General features: G+C 33.1%; 1 protein-coding gene across 4 annotated transcripts in view; it reads right to left on the bottom strand.

The window, feature by feature from the left end:
* Positions 1-2,729: 2,729 nt before the first annotated feature.
* Positions 2,730-17,735, bottom strand: part of LOC119638873 (dopamine D2-like receptor) — a 76,045-nt gene continuing 61,039 nt past the window's right edge. For 3 of the 4 annotated variants that reach the window (XM_038035956.1, XM_038035972.1, XM_038035964.1), the window contains exons 4-10: positions 11,618-11,727; positions 11,003-11,255; positions 6,239-6,537; positions 5,844-6,068; positions 5,621-5,755; positions 5,308-5,408; positions 2,730-3,095 (exon numbers count right to left, since the gene is read on the bottom strand). In XM_038035956.1, the coding sequence (XP_037891884.1) occupies positions 2,884-3,095; positions 5,308-5,408; positions 5,621-5,755; positions 5,844-6,068; positions 6,239-6,537; positions 11,003-11,255; positions 11,618-11,727 (1,335 nt within the window). In that variant the 3' untranslated portion in view covers positions 2,730-2,883. The remainder of the gene's footprint in view (positions 3,096-5,307; positions 5,409-5,620; positions 5,756-5,843; positions 6,069-6,238; positions 6,538-11,002; positions 11,256-11,617; positions 11,728-17,735) is intronic. The other variant, XM_038035981.1, reaches the window with a different exon arrangement.

The following is a 17,735-nucleotide window of genomic DNA, read 5'->3' as shown; positions in this document are numbered from 1 at the left end:
GTTTTTGTGAAATTAAGAAAGATTTCTTTTGAATTTTTCTCTCTCCCTCTCTCTCTCTCTCTCTCTCTCTCTCTCTGTCTCACTCGCTTCTCGTTAGTTTGTTATTTTTTGCTTGGTTTTTGGTTTTCTCTATCCTAAATGTAATCTTTTGTTACTTTCACAAAAATCTGAATAATTCACACATATACATACATACGTATATATATACATATGTATAAACAATATATATATATATTCGTCTGTCTGCCTGTGGATTTGTATCTCTCGCTCTCTGTGTGAACATGTGCGTGTGCATATGTATATGCGTGTGTATGCTTACATGTAAGTGCTGAAGTTGGTATGTATAAGCATTTAGTCAGAATGCGTTTAACAAAATACAAACCCCAACACCTACCTAACTTTAACTTATTGTTTAGGTTCTTGATAATGTAAAAATTTTCTCCGGTTATTATTTTCAGTGTTTTCTTCAAACTTTTGTTATTTAACTCCCTTTGTTTTTTACATTTATTGTTGTTGGTTTATTTACTGTTACACTTAAATAGACATAATACATATGTATGTAGCTACAGAAGAAGAGATTCTTGGTTAATCTCTCTGTCGTTGCTTCAGTGAATTTATTCCTATATTTTGCATATTTTCCGTTTTTTATGAAATTTATTTTATTTATTTTTTATATATATATTTTAACTTTTTTTCTTGTTTATTGTAAAATAGTTGATGCTTTGCGTTGGGATTTATGATATGTTCGCCAAGTTTTATAAATAAATATATAAAAAAAAAAAAATCTTGAAATTCTTTACTACCTAAGCATACACTCATTGTTAATTGTTTACCTAAATCGATAGGTAAATAATGAAAGCATTAAAATCAATTAAGAGCCTTTCATTTCGTCTTGGTTAACGGGACTAATAATCGATATATTATGTGGACAAGAAAAAGCATATCTTGCCGTTTCGCCGTTTCATGCAAATTTTTGCAAAACGTTAGTTCAGTGTGAGTTAAATCTTTGAAACTATTTGCCATATATGAGTTTGTTGATTTATCTGAATGTTTGCTTTACGTGCACTCCTCTGCCATACCTTTTGTATATAATATTTTAAGAAGTTTCTCTTTAAGAAAAAAAAAAAAATTTATTTATCCTAAAAACAAAAAAAAAAAATACTTAAACTTGAAATAACGTGAGCCCTAGTAGTTTTCAACTAAGCCTATCGACTCGAAATATATGATAAGAACCTGTCTGCAGATGAAGTCCAATAGTAATAAATTCGATTGATATTTTAAAAAAAAAAAGAAGAATTTTTTCTAAAAGCTGTCAAAATATTAACCTAAAAATTACAATAAGTTGCGCAAATTAGTTTGGATTTTTGTGATTCGTCCTATGAATTCTACGAAATTAATTATTTCGGAGTTAAATTTTCTCGCAAAAGAGCAAAAATCTTCATGGCTTAGCCATTAATATTTTGCGAAACTTCAATAATACGGCATAAAAGAGGGCGATCAGGTGTACCCATAGAAACAGAAAAATATTTTATTAATCGCATCTAAATCGCTTTACACTTCATCTCAGCCCTATTTGCAACGAACAGTCATTGCTGACTCTGCAGATTTGATTCTGCTGATAATGCCTTACTTGAGGGGAGGGCGGTTGTGCGACAACGACAATGCTCCTATATCACTTTCAAGGAGTTTAACTCACAGTAAGGAAAAATTCTCTCATGCAATATAATTATTTTAATAATGCATTTATCCCATGGAAATAAATTCTTGGACTAAAGTAAGACCCGCATTATCAACTAAGATTATTAATCAAGTAACATAGATGCGTTGAAACTCTTAGAAAAGTGAAATCTAGCCCGATTGAAAATTGAAAAAAACCAGCACCGCAAAATATTAGTCGCAACTAATCCTACATGGAAATGGAACAAATTAAAGGTCTCCTTGGCGAATTGTGTTGCTTTATGTTTCCAATAAAAAGCAGACAACATAAGAGGCGAACAGACCAAAATAATTGTAATAAATATACCCTCTGGGAGTTGATACAATAGTAAGCTTCAAAATAAAACGAGACTTACGCGAAGACGTAACCGGCCAATCTTAGAGGTAACGCAGTCGGGCCGTACTTGAATTCTCCTAAATGCTACGTGTCCTTTGGGTTAACAATTCTATGTCTAATCTAATAGATGCATTTATTTCGCGCAATTAACGGAGGCACTAGTATGCGATGAAGGGTGCGTACAAACACAAAAAGAAGCCTTCGCTCATATTTTCATGGTTTACTCATATGAAAAGCGCGCTATTTTATATTCCTCCTACTATACGAAGCGAAAAAGATATTGTGATATGAGTAAGGAATGTGATTAAAAAAAAAAAAAAATTGGTCTTTATCACGTTTAAAACGAGTCGAGTTACAACTGAATGTTCGTTAAATGAATGAATTATGAATACTTTAAATCAAGAAAATGCAGGCGGTTTATGCAAATGTTTATCAAGAATTTATTCAGAAGGTATTCGCTAATTTGTTCATATTCAGTTCATATTAAGAAAATTAACCGCACGAATTAGGCAAGCACTTAACAACAATGGCGGATGTCAAATCATCGTCTGCGATGTGTGTATAAGAAACGTTAAACACACTTGTCTTGTGTGTTAATATTCAAACAACCACTTTGTGTAGATATTATTACTATTATTATTATTATTATTATTATTATTATTATTATTATTATTACTATTATTATTATTATCAAAAACGAAACACAACGAAACATTTATATAAAGGAAACGCCAAAAATTACTTACAGTAGCGTATGTTGTAATGAAAAATTTGATGATGACGCGACTATTTATATATGTAATCCGTTTAGATGCAACGTGTAATTTCAATCACCCTATGTGCATGATTTTTTTAAAGGCTTTACGAAATTCCGGATTAAATATTGTATATATGACAGGATTCACGAAACTATTTATGTAACCCAGCCAGGTGGTGAATATGAAAGCCGTGATACCTGGACTACAGTTCTTGTCAAATTTCGCACACATTGCATCCATTATGTTGCATGAGAAAAATGGCAGCCAACAGAAAAGGAAAACACCTGTAAATAAAGAAAAATAAATAAATAAATAAATAAATGATGTGAAAATGCATATATATATATATATATATACATAAATCACTTGAACTCTTTCTATAAGCAGAATATAATGAACAAAGAAATAAGCGAACCAACCAACCAGAAACAGAAAAAGGAAAGAATGTTAAAAACAGGTAAATTTATTATGGTCAGGTAAGGTCGACTATTAAAATGTCCAGAGCTTTTCATCTACTTTCGTAGTAAAATATCGAAAATTATCCTTCGTTTCGATAAATAAATCTTTATATAAAAGAGAGCTCAACACGTGAACTGGCATAGTTCAAATTAAGCAAAATATGCTTTCTTCTAAAAGATCTTATTATTGATTATCTATTTTCATCATAAAGTGTTTAAAATTATACTCCCTTTTGTTGTGTATTAAAAAAAAAAAAAATTTATGAAAATGCAATCGAAGAAACAGACGTACAGTTCTATAGGTCATTTTTATAGTAAATCGGAAAGCATTACGCATTAAAACTTTTTGTCATAAAAAGATCAATTCTTCCTAGCAACGGTTATATAAAAGGGGGCTCAATAAATTACTTCGTCCGATCCATGCTTTTGACAATCGTCGGTCCCTATTCATCTGTAAAATTTTTTTCCATATAACACCTCTCTCAAGATAAGGTGTTATATGCGAAGTTGAACGTAGAAAAGTTCCGACTAAAGCAATACTCAACAATATGCTTCAAAACTCCGAATTTCTTAAAAATATCTCAAAAATTGCGTTCATTAGATAGAGCATAAAAATACATGAACCGCCATCAAACGGACAGACAAACATAAACATAACGTGTAAATGTATTCCTCATGGATCGATACAATAAAAGATACATCTAGGCTAAGTCTTTGCGGTTGTTACATACGTCCGCATATACCGCACATACACCGAATACCATAAATAATGTGCAGTGTAATTAACATTTTATATAGGGTCAGAGACAATAATGGCAAACTATTGGTATGAGCGTGTCATGGGGTAATTTTTAAAACCTTGAACTTCATATTTTTATATTTATTTAAATTTTAAATCAAAAGCTACATGAGTTAAAATATTTAGATATTTTTGATATTTTTTGTTTTAGATCGGTTCGCTTTTTCACCTACAGTTGATAGATATAATCCATTTTCAGTCTTCTTAAGTTGAAGTACGGTGTAAAGTAAACACATCAACTTCATTTTTTGAAATTTTGATAAGTTGAAAAGCAGATGTGAAGCTGACGCCCGGATCCGTATACATTTGAACGCATGCACAGACGTATATATAGTTGAAGGTTCAGATGGCAGATCAAATAGGTGGACTCGCAGCCGGACGGTTAGACGGCAACATGTCTTTCATTATATTCATGTCACTCCTGCAAAAAGTAGGTCAAATCACATGTCCTGACGTGACGGCGTGCACACGTATGAGGGCCAAGAAACAAGACGACAACTGTTAATTGATTTGATAATATTTAATGCGACTTTGGGTGGGTAGTGGGGGGGGGTAAGCACAGCTAAAACAAAATTGGCCGAAGAATCCATCTCAGCCGTCAAGACAAAAAAAAAAAAAACAAAAGAAAATGATTCGCGCCTGCAAACTGGCAAAATACTTTAAACAACATGTAGCCGTATCGGTTTTTGCGTCTTCCATATATCTCCGATCGTAAACCGTTACTACCTTTGCGTATAATATTTGAGTGTCCGTGGGGAAATACCGACACAGCTCTTACCATGCAAAGACCTTCATAACAGAGTAACTGTATAGAAATTCTCTTGGCGGGAAAAAAATGTCCTTGCAATAGAATCCTTATGTGCTCCTTAGAGCGTATCCCAGTACCTTATCATCATCATCGCACAAAACTTGAAGTTTCGACCTCAATGAACTCAAGTTCGCCTTATGCTTTCACCAGTTTTAAGGAGCACCTGTATTTTATATTAATCAGGCTTAAATATCAAAGAAAAATTGCAGGCACGTTTTATCTTTTCTTTTTTTTTTTCTTTTCCTTTCGGCTAACTCTAGCTGGGCCCCACACGCCTTAAATTATATTATTTTGCTTTGAGATCTTTTTTTTTTTTTTTTATTTCTTTTTAATTTATTGTCTCGCTATCTCTGAAGTGTACTGAATTACTTTATCGTTTCATGCATAGCACATTTCCTGCAGGTGCAGATGTATTTTCCGTATAAACTTACCCAAAACAATTGCCAACGTTTTGGTGGCTTTACGTTCCTTTTTTGCAGAGGATTTTTCACGTTTTTTTTTCGACGGCTTATGCACTTTATATATTGTAAATCTGTCTCATATATTCAATTTCCATGACAGTGAATGGTGGAATGCACGTAAGTAGAGAACGAAAAAGAAAAAGGAACGAAAATAAAGAACGTTTTAGGGAAAAACATATTTTTACATTTAATATATATATATATATATATATATGTATATATAATGCAGTGTAAATTTAAATTATTTCGCTAGAGAAGAGTTTTTTGATGGCAAAATGTTTACCTGGATCCCTGTGTTGGTTTCTTATCTCTACGGCTAGAAGTTTTCGATGTGGTCGATAGCGTTGAATCAGTGCGTGCTAATGTCATGGCTTCCTGTACACCGTAGCGCACTAATGATAATGGCTTTATGGCAGCACTATTTAAGAGAAAATAAAAAGAAAACATTTTTTTTTTTTTCTTTTTTTTTGAATTTAAATAAAAGCAATTTTTCATTAAATGCGCACCTTAAAGCTGGTTCCCGTTTAGATGATTCGTCGGCACCCGTATCTTGCCTACTGCTAATGGTTGGTCGTTGCAGGGTCCCACTAACCACCGGACTGTCGGGTGGTGATTCTTCGGCTATGCCTGTAAGGACATCGTCAACGTTTGATGGTGCATAACCAGAATCATGATTACCATTTGTGTCGGCCACTATTAGTTGAGGCTGAGATGTTATTTGGGCCACCACACTATAAAGAACATCAAAAACGCACACGTATCCGCAAATAAGGCACCAAACAGATAAGAAGCAAACGCACATTAATCGCAAAATTCCACATAAGAATGCAATGAATATGCATTAAATTAATTAAATTTCGGGTTAATTACAAAACAGAAAAAGGCTTTTCGCTTGACTTACTTTCCTGTTTCTTCTACAACTGTTGCCAGCATAAATTCGGTGGATTTGTCGTTCACAATCACATGACAGTCATCAATATCTGGCGATATAGCGTTTTCGTCCTCCTCTTCGTTCGATCCTGATCCGGTGTTCGTGGCCGGTTCATCTGGCATAATGCGGGACGCTTGTCGACTACTATCTAAAGCGGTTTCCGCCAATCGTCTTGTTTGTGCGACATTTTCGATAACACTTCCGCCCGCTAATTCCGAGAGATGAGGTTTACGCGCGGCACGTTGTTTTCGCGCTCGGCTACGTAACGCCTGCAAAAATACGCAACAATGATATTATCAAGATTAACTTACTTACCTATTTAAAAAAAAATTGCACAAAACTTAATTGCATTTCTTAAAATTTATTTTATGTTTATGCGTCATAGTATCCGTTGCTTTTTTTGCTGGCAATCCGTAATATAAACATATTCCCACTATTTAAAAGCAAACGAAAACTTGTAACATTTACAAAAACAAAGTTTGAACAACTAATCCTGAATTGGTTCCCATCTCACTGCAGTCTGAATTGCATGAGACTAAGGCTTAGTAGGAATCTCTGGAACTATTCAACTGCATTTAAATAATAAAGATGGTGCTTTCTCATCGCTCCTATATCTCAAGCAGTAAAATTATAACAAATACGATTTACGAACGAAAAAAACCTTCTTCTTATTTGCCAACGTAGTACGTTGAGCATGGACAGATCTAGATCATCTATGAAGCCCGTTATACGGGAGTATGTAAAATCTTTTTATTTATTAATTTATTCAAAATTCCAAGTTTTCAAAAATTTATTATTTTTTTTTCGGGGCTAACTACTTACGTTATAGAGGACATTAAAGATTAGTTTAGCCCTTTAATGGTGGATTTGATGGATTCGATGCATTCTATCGATTACGTCTGACTTAACTTCGTCGCTCCTCTGTTCGCTCCTTTACATCCTTTCCACTCTTCATTCACACTTCTAGTATTTTTATTCCCCTAAGGACAGTGCAAGTATACTAAACTTATCATTCCGTTCGTAGCATAATGTATTAGGTTGAGAAGTACAAGATCTAAATTGATCTTATCTGGTCGATGCGCTTGTTTGTCAGCCCATTATTACAAGATTTAAGTAACCTGGCCATACCTGGGGCTACCCAACTTTTGATTCCGTAAGTGAACGTAAGTAAAACCATCCATATCTTCAATTTCACCACAAAAAAATTTCATAATCACGTAGAAGAAGCTGAAGATATCAGAATTGACTGTTTGCGTTACATTAAATTTTTTGGTATGCAACGGCTTTTCGATATTTACGTATTGGTTTCCAAAGGCCTAGATGAGACAATTTTAATCACCAAGCGAAAAATGAGATTCTCCCCAGAAGACAATTCCATACGAAAAATGTTCACCCAAACACTGCTGCTTGAGCACCCAAGCAAAGTATATTCTATGCATTGAATGGTTAGTCGGCTCCAGTTCTTGTGTTAACTGAATGAAGTAAGGTAACTAATAGCGCCAATAATTGCGGTCGAAAATGCATTTCGATAGTGTGCGAGCCAAAACAGTGGATCTGTTGCACAGATCTAATTCCTTCAAAATTCTTCAAAATTTTATCTGTAACGCACTCAGATAAACGATTATGTCATCAACAATCCGCTCATAGTTTTTGCAATATTAATACGTTCAGCGATTGTTAAACGATCCATATTGTAAAATGTGGATAAACCTTGCACTAAATACATGATTCTATTCCACGAATGACAATTCTATTTTCCGTATGTTACTGAAACAGGATTGCGAACCGCCTACCCACAAAATGGATCAGCCTATATGAGCGAAATCGACCAGATAAAAAAAGCAGAAAACAAAATCTTTCTAAAACTGCTAAAAACCATCACCTGCACAAATAACTACAATTGTAGCGGGTATTGATCTAAGGCTTCATATAAATATTGCTCATGGTACTATTAAATTCCATCGATAAAATGGACGCGGTCAACCTTTAACGCAAATCCGCAATAAGCAATCAACTGCAAATTGTAATCAAGAAAAAAAAAAAAAAAAAAAAAAAATTAATCTAATAGCGTGTTCGCACATTTCAAGCGAAATCAAGCAAAAAATCACCTTTCTGGCCGCAAAAAAATACGTGGAATGAAAGCATCAAACAAATCTCATTCCAGTACAATTGCGTCGAAATATTATACATGAGTTCTCTGTTTTTGCGCGAAATTAGTGGTCAATTAAACAGCATTGCACTACGTTCGCTTGTTTGTTTGTTTACCAAAATAAATAAATAATTGAATAAATAAAAGAACAAAAAATGAAATTGCGTATGAGTAACAAAGTGAGATGATAAAATTAAAACGCTACACATGCAGAAACGTAAGTTTTTTGTTCCTCAAATGGTTAATAATTATACGCTACGCTCCTTCTAGTAATTGTATACTAAGTTTGTGCGGGTGGTTGATAAACTTTTCCTATACCGATCGATTCAAATTATCGAAAGCTTATCTGCCTGTTCGTTCATCTTTCGGTTTGCCTAATATTTTAATGGAATTGCTTATCAAAATGACTTGAATCGAATCACTTTTACGGCCAATATTACGTAAGGACAAAATCTGACAAAAATAATGATATTGAAAAATGTGCATTATTTTGGAATTTTCTCGAAGAAAAATTCAAGTAATGATATTTCTTATTTTTCCAGCCCCAACTAATGGAGCAATGTTTTTAAACTCCCTCTAACGAAAAGTCAGCCTGTATGACTGATAGATAAGACTGCCCAATTTTTAATATCTCATGATGGAAATTGGTTCATAATAGTAATTTGGCATAAAAATTAACCGCAGAAAACATGGACTACATAGGTATATATTTTCAATTTCATTCAAAATAAGGATACAAATTAAATAAAATAATTTACGAGACAATAAAGTGCAATTTTGATCACTTTACGATCAAAAGGGATGAAGAATAATAAGATCCTTGCTTAGTTTGAATGATATCAGCTCGCATTATGACGCCCCCAGGGAAAGCACGCTTTTAGATGAGAATAGAACATCATTTTCGATATTTTATCACGAAAGTAAATCAAGAAATATCTTAAGCGCGGTGTGGTAAAGTATTTAATTCTTGGCTTCACCGGACTATAATAATGTTTTCATTTATTTTCTTTTTATTTTTCATAATTTGGAATATATTATTATATTTAAACGAAAAGCGCATGTTTATGGGTCAAAGTTATTATATACATTTATAATATAATAATTTTAGCATAATCCAAAGGACGGTGATTTCGAATGAAATCATTCTCAATGTAAACCCCATTAAAAGCCTGGCGCAAATCCTATATCTTAAGCAAATCTCAGAACTAGAAGTGAGATAAACGCCAGCAATTAAGACAATCGGCTTTCTTTTTTTTTTTGAAGGGTACAGGAGTACAGTCGCTTTAATAAAGTTAAATATTTTATTGATATTAAGTTCTCCAGGGCTTACGAAGTTTTTATGTATTCATTTTTATCGATGATCCGCTTCAAACCAACGATAACTTACTTGTTTATTATTATTGATTACCTTTTAAAGAAGATCGTGTTTTGAGATTGATAACGTAAGAACAATTCCGAGGAGCCACTATTAAATATCCTACACTTAATCCTTCGCTTAATGCAATTATTCATATAATGATTTCTCGAAGAAAGTCTTTATGTGGAAGTCGAAAAAGTGGTCCGATGCGAATCAGTTGCAAAAGTGTTTGTCTTAGGCGCAAATATGGCACTGTACCAAAGTTCATCCAAACATTTCGAAATTTATAATTTGTAGATTGCATCCGATCCAATCCAATCCACTTTCAATAGGGTTGTCCTTGGACCAGAACACATCAGTACATCAATTCCAAAGTATTGCGTACAACGCAACCTTTAGATTGAACAAAAACATGCACGGTCAGACGGAAAGACCTTTGGTCTTGATTAGTTCGATCGGTACAAGAGAAGGTGGGTCTATCTCAAGTCTTTCTGGACGTTAAATGCACCCGCAGAATATTGATTGATACGTCTTTCTATCACAACTGATGTGATGGTGTAAAAATTGTTCAATTACTTATAATTTTAGTAAATTCTTTCAACCAACTCATTAAATATGAAGGACACAAGTAAATCACGCTATGGCACTTCAGATTTCAAGGTTTTTGTTTCTACGAATAAAGAATTGAAACTTTAACACTTTCTTTAGTTATACAGAATAAATGTAATTAATATTAAAATTGATTCTCAACTACGGGGGGCTTCCGCTTGCATGCTTTGTATGAAGCCAACATTTCTATTTTGCAAAGGAAATATGTATGAGAAAATCATAGGGTAAGAGGTGTCGTATTACGTTAATATTTTTATTCAAATTTATTCCAAGTAAAAATTGTGTGTGTTTGTGTGTGTGTGTGTGTGTGTGTGTGTTTTTGCGTGTGTGTTCATCACAAACTTTGTATTAAATTAATCCGACTAAATGCCATGCACAGCTCAAGGAATATACTCTTTTATGTGTGGAATTGTGCGTATGTGTATTGATTGATTTTATATACAAGAGACTCCTGCTATGACTTAAGCATCAATTCAAAGAAGAAATAACCAAAACATTAACTGTTTTATTACGTTATATTTTCATTTTACACTATTGCTCTGTACGTATGTATATATATATATATATAGGTATGTATTCATGCTCTTATTACTCTTTCTCTAACATTTAAACAGCTCACCTTGAAAATGTTCCAATATAAAAACACCATTATTATGCAGGGTATATAGAAAGAGCTCAACGATGAATAAACAATAAAATCCGTATTATAGAACATGCACAGGCTGGGATCACGGTCCGGTGTATTGTTGAGACCCAAAACAATGGGTGAACCGATAGCCGCCGATATCGCCCACACCATAACAATGGTAAGACAAACACGTCGGCTGTTCCGATGCTTGGCATATTTTATTGGTTGTGTCACAGCAATGTATCTGTCAAAATAAAAGCACAAAAAAATAAATAAATAAATAAATGAAAAAAAAAAAAGAGAAAAACAACAAAAAAAAAAAAAAAATAAAATGAAAAAAGAGATAAGAAAAGCGGAAAAACAATTTAACACTAACGGACTATAGCACAACAATGTACTCTGCATCAACATTGAGATGCCGCCATGTATTCGTATATCAAACATGACAAGTGAAAATGTATGATGTCAATGATGTCAATGGTAGAACTATCTACTCGTACTGTCATTATTTTTCTTTCTTTTTTTTATTTTTATTTATTTATTTATTTTTTATTTTTTTTTTTTTTTTTGTTATTGCGGTTATTCTTGTGTAAATTGCTTACATACCTGTCTACTGATATTGCAACTAAATTAAAAATCGATGAAGTGGAACATATCACATCCATGGCTATATAAAAATCACACGCAAAATATGGCAAACCCCAAGTAACATTCACCTGTAACGAAATACATAGAGCATATGCTTATACAAAAAAAAAAAAAAATAACCAAAAACAACTAATTAAATGATAACAAATATCACTTTCGCGAATATTTCATACCAATGTATTGTCAGAAAAATGTTATTAAAAATTAATGACCATCATTTATATATATATATATATATATATATATAATATCAAAATCTGAGTGTATACAGGCATAAAGGATTCGAAAATTTCATTTTTCCCGGGGCATGCCATGCAACAAAGAATCTAAGTTGCACTGCCAACGAATAATTAGCTTGAATGAATGCCCGTGAATGTCTGGTCATTAGTCAACTAAATATTTATTTCTCACTTAAAGGATTTGTTTAATATTAAACAATGACCGTGAAACTTAATACCCTTCACTCTGCACATTACTGGCTATTCGTTACACGTACTATTTCCATTCGCTGCTCCGTACTTACATAGCTAACGTTGTTTCATGTATAAAACTCCCATCAATTTGCATATTATTATAGGTAAATAGATGTCACTAACGTATGTATGCAACGATTTTGAAATCACCTTTTCTTCTTGATGATAAACGAACACATAATTAATTTAAATAGTAAGTGGTAGTCATATCGTATTCGTAATGTTAAGAGTTCATTAATATCAATGCAAGTTAAGCAAAAACACTCTGCTATGCTATAAGAGCATATTGTCAATGTTTATTGCTAATCTGTTTCATCGGTGTCAGCTAACAAAGGGATTAACTCAACCAATCTATCGTGGATTCAATTCGAATTCATCGATTGATGTTGATAGGGCGGAGCGAAGGAATTCAATTTTATTTAAATCCATAATCCCCGCCTTACTATGCATATTATTGTGCTTTATAGACAGATTGACCAAGCAGTTGCACCCTGGCCGTCATCGCGGATATAAAAACTCTTACGTTAAGATAATTAAATTTCACGCAATAATGTTTTCAACAGACGTTCACGGCATGACAAACACATTTTAATAAATGAGTGTACGAAGGTAAAGTTTAAGGACATTTCATTAAAACACCTTCACAATCGCAAGGTCTGAGGATGGTATTTGGAAGCCATTTGTTTTCTAAATTTTTTTTTTGCATTTTATTTTCCCTTTATTCGTATGCTGCCGGTTACGGAGTCAAGGATTTTTGTTTTTAGCTTGCAGAATTAAAATTTAACAAAGCATTTTTACATCGACATCTTGCTTTTTAAAAGTACACACACACACACACACACACAAACAAACAAAATGTTTGCATTCAATTAAATAAATGTGTAATTACGCGCGTATTTACGTAAATGTATTTACATTCGTGTACTCCTCCAACTATCCCTTTTCATTCTTATTATCGTTGAAGGCGTAACTCTGAACTGTGTGCAAGGCAGTGAGTGATGCTGGCTCGTAAGACCTCTTATACGAATATTATTGTTTTCATTGTCCACTAAAACGGCAACAAGTGTTTCAACTAAACGTTACAAACTTTGTACTTTGTCTCGGAGAATAGCAACAAAACTTCAATATTTCAATTTATAATATGCAATATTTAAAGTTTTTAAAAGTAATGAAATGATGTGCTTTTTGCCTGGTTTGTGTCAATTTTCTTAAGATCACAAATTCACTTTCTTCATAATACTCTCATGAACACCTCTCTCATGAACACCTCTCTCATGAACACCTCTCTCTGTCTCTCTCTCTCTCTCTCTCTATTTGAAAAAATTTGCCACTATTTTCCAATGTTATTTTACCTTTTTCTATATTCTGGGCGTGTTTGTACGCCGATCAGGCCAATATGTTAATAGCCTTCTTCTAATTGATCAAGGAATGTTTGGGCCAAATTTTAGCTTTCTACCTTCATTTTAGTGACTATTAGAAATCACAATATTTGCCGAGTTTCCATAAAAATAATAGTATATTACGTGTAGAAATAGCAAAGTGGGCGTGTCCCCGGAAAAATATATTAAATCATTAAAAACCAATATATGGCATATAAAGATGTCCGCTTCCTTGTGCAGAATTTTTAAGCTTGAACTCACAAATTGTCCAATTGGCGGGCGCCGTGTTAAGACGAAAATATCAGATATCGACAAAGAGCGGGGTAAGAGATTGACGGCATTCGGCTCAATTATCAAACGTGCCGCCATATATTTTCCTATTGGAAATTTTCGACATTCTTTTGATGATTAGAATAAGTATTTTTCGCAATCGCGTTGATGATTAACAGTACATCTGGTCAATTAAAACACGATTATTATTAGCATTTGTCCGAACTGCATAAGTTGGCAGAAAGGCTTATGTTAGTAAAAGCATATGTTGTGGTTAAACCGATTAATGGAGAAGGGATAAATAAAAATTGATTAATACGAAATGATAAACACCCTACCGTCCTGAAAATAGAATTGTTTACATACAGTTATTTATGATCGAGATAACGTTCATGATTACTCAAAGACGTTTGTAGCCCGACCCTTAAGGTCGGACAGAGACTTTTGTTGGGTAAAGAAGAGTTTTTCATGGTCTCTTGCAATTCCTCCCATTAGATATTGAAAATTATATATTTTCTTGACCATATCGCTCATATCATGTTTTTAAGTATGTTTGCCTCTCATCTGTCGCTCGATCGTTCATTTATTTGAATGTATGAACTTGAATATCGGTAAATGGAACAACACAACGAGCAAAAAAAAAAAAAAAAGAATGCTTAGACATATTCAGGCGATAAGAGAGACGGACTATATATAATATGCCAAAGTCTGTTCCAACAATAAGTGGATTCAGCCAAAATTCTTCTCAGTGCTACATACAGTCAAACAAATTTGTTATTATACGTTTAAGACAAGCAGTTCAGAATATAATGAAAGGCGATTCGCTGAACATTTGCTTTATTCTATCTTGTCGATCTCTTCTCTAACTTGACATGTAAAATCGTTTTATAGGAGGTTGTGTTGTGGCATTTTTATCTAATTTCCTAAGACTTTACACTTTACGCACTGTTAAATTTCATTATTGATTAAGAAATTTTTTTTGTTTTTTTTTTTTCTTTTCGATCAAAACTTGCAGTAAGATGCTAATGCTAAGTAAGATTCACAACAGAATGCGAAGAGATGGCGCGTTTTCTTTGCTAAATAACTTACGAATTCTGTATAAATGAAATTGTTGATCGCTTTTCAAACGTTTAATGGTCTTTATTGTTTTTTGAATAATTTTGTGTTTTTGTTTATCCACAGTAAGCGTTAGTCACGTTATCTATAATATTTGTTTTAATTACTTCCTCTTTATGCTTGTTTTTTATAAGAGTTTTTGGTTAAGGTTAAGGATTTACCTTCGAAAGATTTAATTAAACAAGGCCGATACGTGCTTACATCTATATATGTATATTGTTAAAGCTAATTTCGAAAAAAAACAAAAAAGAAAACAAACCCTGAGAATTAAAAACACGCAAAATGTTTTGTTGTTTTTGATTTCTCTTTCTTTTTTTATTTTTCCTTTCGATTCTTACACTTTCTGTTAAGTATAACGTGCAGCGCTTAAATTTCCTAAAGCAATAAATTATTTATGTATAGTTTATACACTTATAGTAAAACTCATGTCTAGGTTAAGTACATCTTGTTCCGTATTCAGTTAATAGTAGCACTTGCTAGACCATACTGGCCTGCGCAAGGACATTTATTAACATATTAAGAACAGAGATGTTGTTTTATAACTAAAGCACAAAAAAAAATTACCCATATTTGCTATTTGCTAAACCAATTATTTGCCGTATAATGGCAACTCATGCAATTCGTATCCCGTTTATCAACGATGTAAAGGTATCAAGTTGTCGTAGCCCCAAGAAACCTATATTAGGCGAAACTTCGCCTGATTGTCATTGGTATTGTCGAACACAGTCGAGTCAAGACCGAGATTCGAAATCGTTTCTCACTCTTGTCTCAACTTCATCATACATCTTTGAATGCAATCGTAGTCACTCTCACACAGATGTGCTTACAATACAATGCCAAAAAATCAAAACACTTAAAAAAATAAAAAAAAAAAAAACAAATAAGAAAATTATATTCGATCGTGATTCAATCTTTTATACCGAGCATCATCATTATCCTTAAAAATGCAAAAAACTTATAGGAACTAAATTTTCTTGCAGTGGATGCGACTGATTTTTCCTATCTTCCCAAAAAAAAAAAAAAAAGTTTTGTCGCATCGGCGTGACGGATATGCTCAGATGCATTTCGATTTTGAAACTGACCAAGAATTTACATACCTTTCTGTCCGCTCTAAACCAATTGCAAAAAAAAGAAATAAACTCAAGCCTCTTACCTATTTTCCAAAGCATATACGTTCAATACATATGTAGACCTATCTGCTGTACTTTACGAAGTAATGAGCAAAAACTAATTTCTTATTACTTTTGAAAAACAGAGACTTGGTACTACACTTTACTTAGTACTATGGGCATGCCCTGCGACTGATTTGAATCATTTTCAAAACCAATCTGCTTGCAAGAAGACTCAGTGTTTTTGCCAATTTGAAGTGGAAATGTGGCATTTTTCTTGCCTAGAGACAGTTTACAACAAACATTGCACAGACGGACGCACGGGCATGCTTCATACGATTCAGAATTAGGCTGCTGATCAAGACTGTACACATTTTGTGGGATCTCTGAAGTTTTCGTCTAGGCGTTGCAAGCGTTTTGATCAATTCAATATACCGCTCATCCTCGGGTGAAAATATTATTATTATTTCAACACTGCGTTCCAAATACGGTCGCTACGAGTATTAATTCTTTTGTTATACAAGTTCATGTAACCTTCATCAACATGTCACAGAAGTTTCGTGTCATTCATGTTCAGTGTCTATGTTTGTAATTGTTGACAAATTTTTGTTATTATTATTACTATTATTATTATTGCTTTTATTTTTATTATAATTTGTTTATACGAACGAAATAAATTCTTGGATTAGTGCAAGATGAGAGACTATTCGATTCCAATAATTACTACATTATGGTTCAAAGCGAGCCGATTGTTAGAATTAAAAATTCGCCCCATTCGACTATAACGCAGTACTATTTCCGTCTATTGCTTATATACTTAAAGCAGGGGAATGGCTGCGTCGCACGCTTATGAGATGTAACACTTATCTGGTTAACTAATTTCGTAAATAAGAATTATTGCCAATTTGGTGTAAAGTAAACACATCTGATGTTGTGGACAAAAAATCTAATTTTTATAACCTTTGGCGTAAAAAATATATGTTAAATTTGCGCGGACGCACGCAACACGCAGAAGGGCTTAAGATAGATCCGCCTTTTATTATACGGATCAATTCAGAGAGGAATTGTGAATCGACCTAAGCTTGTCCGTCCGCCTGTCCACGTGTCTATCTGGTGTTTGCCCATTCACTTTTATTGAAAGTTGTTTCATAATAGAAAATTAATAATGAATTCAAAATTACCGAATTTGGACCGCATATGTCTATTTTTTGATAACGTGTATAAGGAATGTTAGGATGTATGTAAGGTTATCATGAAAAGCAAGCCCTTATACTAAGAGAAAATCTAATTTCTAGTATTTTATAACGGAAAGTGAAAAGTAATAAAATTTTTATAAAGTGAATTAAGTTTGCAAAATTTGGATCACGCCATGTGATATTTTCGGCATCATCCAATGAGCGGACTTTCATGAAAAGTATACCTTTGCGTGAAAAGAATGTGTAATTTTTTGGTGGATTAATATTAAAACGATTGAGCTATACTAGGCGAAGCGACGTAGGGTATCTATTAGTCGGTCTTGCCCAACTATAATGTTATTAGTTGTTTTTATTACAAAAATCTAAAAAAAAAAATACACTTATTTGATGTCCCCATATAAAAATTCCAATCAGATCAGTGGCTTATTTAAAAGTGATAAAGAGATTTGTTTTTGTATTTGTTATACAAGAAAGTATCAAAGACATTTAATTGTTTACTTTGAGTTTTTTTCTTAATTAAAAATCTTTTATTT

The sequence above is a fragment of the Glossina fuscipes genome, unplaced genomic scaffold (assembly GCF_014805625.2).
Source record: "Glossina fuscipes isolate IAEA_lab_2018 unplaced genomic scaffold, Yale_Gfus_2 0, whole genome shotgun sequence".
NCBI classification, from domain to species: Eukaryota; Metazoa; Arthropoda; class Insecta; order Diptera; family Glossinidae; genus Glossina; species Glossina fuscipes.
The sequence above is the reverse complement of the archived record's forward strand: the minus strand, read 5'-3'. Positions and strand labels throughout refer to the sequence as shown.